Below are 5,000 nucleotides of genomic sequence, written 5' to 3'. Positions count from 1 at the left end.
CTGTTTATGGAAATATGGGAAACTGGGAAAGGGAAACCGACGAGTTTTGCCTTCATGTGTTGTTCTCACAATAAGGAGATTCTATCCTGCTCCAGATGGCATTTATATGGGATACAGACAATCTTAGTTGCTGAATAAGCAGTTTTTTATTTATTGTTCATAATGAACTGTTGTAATTTTGCAAAGTTTTGTGCAAAGACTAACACACTTGTAAGCTAGAAGTAACTGTTATTCCTCTTGTTGACGTTTCAAATGTCTGGTGACATTTTTTTTAAACTGTTGGTTTGTGATATATGTAACACGGTTTGAAAAACCAAAACGAATCTACACTGGCCTTGAAGAGAAATAGATGAATAGAACTGAAACCTTACTTGAGCTGGGTCCGTTGTCGATAGAGGTTTCAGCTGGCGATAATTCTTGACAGGAACTGCTCCTAGCACGAAGCTCCTCGATGTTTTGATGAAGCAAAATCTCAGCAAATTGGCTGTTACTTAGCCCCTTGATATTTAACCTTTCTTTCCTTTCATTCCATAGGCGAAAAGTTGACTCTCGAAGGATAATTCTCTTTGTTCCTTCAGTTGCCTGTGGTCGTCCACGCTGAGGAACATGAAAGGCCATCGAAGACCTCCAGTTTAACCGACAAATTTGCCTCCAAACAGGAGAAAAATGAGGAAATAACTAGTCAAGTATAAGGACTGATAATTTTAGAACGCGTTTGAGGAAGTTTAAGACCTCAGTGAGGCAGATGTACAAGGGTGAACGAGGATTTCTTTTCACTTTCCGAAATGTCCGATAACAGATGGCAGAGAAAATGGCGGATTTCACATTTCGCGCGCGCAAGGTATTATGGTTGTGAGGGATCCTTTAAAATCCTATTTTTATTTGATATACTTCTTCAGCTGGTCAGGATGATTTCACAGGATCGCTGTGACGTAGATTAAGGAATGCTTGTTGGCGTAGGTTCTATGTTTTCTAGGTGATCAACGCAAAGGTATCGCTCTGCGTAAGTTTTCAGTATTTTTTTACATTAAGAAAAAAATCTATCATGTCTATGTCTATCATCGAGGAAGGTGCTCTTAATCCGGAAGCGAATACAGCAGCAAAACTGAGGATTTTCAAATAGGTCATATGTCCAGAGAACACTTGAGCGAGCTGTGTGCCAAATTTTTAAAGTGGCAGACAATTTGAGCGCTTTTAAAAAATTGTAGAAAATTCGCCTGTCTTTCGAATGGAAAGAGAGTTTCGCCAAAGTTCATTTTTTTAAATATGGACTTTCAAATAGGAAAATGAAAATTTTCACGTTGTGGGCATTTGAACGGCGAAGACTTAAGTTCTATCCACTCGCTGATGTAACTATAATGGTAGCACTTTCTTATCAGTATTGGTCCGACAGGGCGCCGAGCCCGGGAGTGACCTAAAGCCTGAGCAACTTCATGTGTGCTGATATATAAAACAGTATGTCATCTTGTATGACTTACATTGTTTGGATGTGATTTTGGATAGTGAACACCCGCTCGCCAATTGTGTTGATGGGGTTGTCAAAAAGCAGTCTGTTGAGGAATGAAAAAATTATCAAGTAAGTCGGGTTTTTTTTTTCCACAGATTTAAAGTTACGCATGTGACAAGGAATCTGAGATTAAAGCAAAGGTATAATTTAACGTTTCTTTATTTCACGCACGAGAGGCCGGGTATAGGCGCTTCTGGCCTGATTTAACTGAGTGACATACATTATTCGAAGATACTTTGAATTCCTGAACGTCGCTAGAAATCGGGGACATTTTGAGCCCACATTACGTTATGCGGATATATAGTGTAAGAGTGATTTATCGCCAGAAAAGTTTCCTTTTAAGGACGTTCGCGCCAATTGTTTCTGCGCATCCTTACTGAACATGCAAATGCACACGCCACGTCATACACGAGCGCGCGCGCTAAGTAATAAAATGAGAAATGGTAGGGCAAAAAGCCATTGCTATAGCTTTGCCTGGATTTAACGGTCTTGGACGTTCGGTGACCCCAATTTTTCTTTCCAGAAACGGATTTTATTTACAATCTCCACGTTGTCCAAAAATGAACAAAAAATCAATGTGGGAAGTTAAAAAAAATTCAAGATTTCTGCTCACGGGAGATCAAATCCTGCCATCTCGCGGCGGCAAGGCGCGTGAAACTGTGGTCGCTAAATGCGATCTTGATCTTTAAGGAACCTCACCAGTTGACTAAATTCACTTAATAAGTCCACTTAAACAATATTTGGCAGAGAAGATTTCACTTCAAAGATTTAATTGCAACATATTTGGGTTTACAGACACTGGCCTAATTCGCTAAGGAAGCCCGATTTTGTCACATTTTGGGTGTTTTTCCGGGCATGTTCTCTCCAAAACGAAGTCGGTGACCCCCCATTTTTTTACATTTCTGACATAACTAACTCATCATCTTACAGTGGTAAAAGTTTCAGAAAAAAATCAATGTTGAAAAATTTTCGCGCGAACGTCCTTAAGTGAGCATTTAACTGCTTTTGACTTGTAAGGTTTTCAGACATAGGAAAGATGACATGAATGCTTAATAAAAGTTCGTGTAAAGCTAGAAGCTCCCGCAAAAAATGGTCGTAACTGCTGATCGAAAAGCTTAGCCTTGGGCTCATAATCCGCCGATGACAAAAAATAAATGAGACCAAAATGCAACCTCGAATCCAGGCTCTCTCTCTCTCTCTCTTCAGGGAGAAGAAGAGGTAGAGAGCCTGGGTTCGAGGTCGACCAAAGTGAAGAAGAATATTGTTTAGTAGGAAAACTGCTGTGAAGCAAAGTCGCATGATTGCAAAACTACAGAAAACTAGCTTTCAATCTATGGGTTGTGGAGCAAAATCGAGCCAAGGAAAGCAAAAATATCACCAGCGTCCTATATTTCTTAGTTATTTTTGCACTCGCTTCCCTGACCAATTTGCCACAGGATTTATTGAACGTGGGCTCAAAATGTCTCCGATTTCTAGCGATGGGCCCCGTCTGGAATTTCTTGAAGTTTGTTTCCACTCAATAATCTAAAACAGAAAAAGCTGCTGATTGAAACAAGAAATTGCCTATACAAATTACGTTTCTAAAGAATTTTAGAGCGAAAAGGGATATTGCAATTAGTTTTCAGCAAGAAGTTTACCCAAGGCTGTTACCTCAGATAGCTAAAACAGTGAGGCATGGTCAAACCATGGTAGCTGCGATTTGAAATATGTTTCACTGGTCTTACTTACAAATATTTAAGATTCACAAGTTTGGCAAAAATTCCATTCGTCAAAAAAGTAATGTTGTTATTCTGTAGGAATCTGAAGAAAAACAGTAAGATTATGTCAACTGTTTTTCATGAGTAAAATAGTTAACCTCATCATGTTAAATATAATAGTTACTCTTTCCATCTCTTGGTGTAAATAACAGAGAGCGTATTGAGTTCATAGCAGTGCAGTTTTGAAATATTTCCGGCTTGAGCCGACAATGGATAAATTTATATAAAAATAAATAAACGGAATCAATTATTTTTAAAAATGCAACCACTTTTGAATTAAAGGAACATGTTTCGATGTTTCAAATATCACCAGCCATGGTTAGTGTAACAGTTAAATTTTTACAACATGATCAGTATATATAGCTATCAATTATAGTTTTCAGCAATTAGTTTTCAGCAAGAAGTTTACCCAAGGCTGTTACTTCAGAGAGCTAAACGGTGAGGCCTGGTCAAACCATGGTAGCTGTGATTTGAAATATGTTTCACTGGTCTTACTTACAAATATTTAAGATTCACAAGTTTGGCAAAAATTCCATTCGTCAAAAAAGTAATGTTGTTATTCTCTAGGAATCTGAGGAAAAACAGTAAGATTATGTCAACTGGTTTTCATGAGTAAAGTAGTTAACCTCATCATGTTAACCTCATCATGTGGCCACGTGATGTGGCCAAGATGGACGGACGTGTGTTTGAGTGCTCTGCGTAATATCTTCCACCTTTCGTAAATTTCTGATGTTTAATTGTTTCCTTCGCTTTTATCTATTTGTTTCGGTCTCTTGTTTCGTGTGTCACATTATGCCTGAGTCTATTGTCAACCTAAGGAAAGAAAATAACGATATAAAATCTAAAATTTCTGCATTATCGGAGGAGATTTCAAGACTAAAAGATTTAATTCAACAACAAAACAGCAGTGCCACCCCTTCTACTCAAGAAGTATCTCACAGTCTTGAGTTCCTTAGCAACGAATATGATGACCTTATTCGCTTCAAAACCACTGCCAGCAAAGAGTTGCAACGACTCAGTTCACAACTCAATGAGGTCAAGATCAGGGTGGACGTCATTGCTAACGCCATTGATGAATTCCAAGAATATAGCTTCCAATATAATGTTAAAATAGTCGGTGTACCTGAGGTGTGTTCGAACGAAGCGGCTTCAACAACAAGTAAGCTTTGTGTAAAATTGTTTAAAGAAATGGGAGAGAATATTTCAATCGAAGATATTGACACTGCCCATCGTGTCCCGCAAAGAAACAACGCCGGAAATCCAAGGCCTATAGTCTGCAGATTCGTGAGACGGCTGGTAAAGGAATCTCTACTGTCTCATCGGAAAGAAATTAGCAATGTAACCTCAGTTGCGGTTGGTTTACCAGAAGGGTCTTCATTGTCTTCGGCTAGAATTTGCGATCATCTTTCACCAAGAAGGCAAGCAGTCCTATTCCAGGCTAAAAAGGTTAAAGAAGAATTCCACTATCAATATTGCTGGTCAAAGGGTTCCGATATTTGTTTGCGAAAAGACTCCACATCGCGCGTAATCAAGCTCAAGAGCATGGCGGACCTCGACGAACTTAAACGTAAACTGGCTACTGAAGGTTAGACTTTACTAAAAATGTCTCGTAAAGCAAAAAAACAGTCCGCGATCGAAATTAAGGCCCTACTCGCGCAACTACCTTATTATAGCTGCAAACACCTGACTTCTGCTCACCCACAGTTTAATAGTTTAATTGATGATAATCGACCTTC

General features: G+C 38.9%; 1 protein-coding gene across 1 annotated transcript; it reads left to right on the top strand.

The window, feature by feature from the left end:
• Positions 1-4,056: 4,056 nt before the first annotated feature.
• LOC137981996 (uncharacterized) lies at positions 4,057-4,854 on the top strand. Its single transcript, XM_068829014.1, has one exon. The coding sequence runs from the start codon at positions 4,057-4,059 to the stop codon at positions 4,852-4,854; it is 798 nt and encodes a 265-aa protein (XP_068685115.1).
• The last annotated feature ends 146 nt before the right edge of the window (positions 4,855-5,000 follow it).

Source organism: Montipora foliosa, chromosome 13 (genome assembly GCF_036669935.1).
Source record: "Montipora foliosa isolate CH-2021 chromosome 13, ASM3666993v2, whole genome shotgun sequence".
NCBI classification, from domain to species: Eukaryota; Metazoa; Cnidaria; class Anthozoa; order Scleractinia; family Acroporidae; genus Montipora; species Montipora foliosa.
The sequence above is the reverse complement of the archived record's forward strand: the minus strand, read 5'-3'. Positions and strand labels throughout refer to the sequence as shown.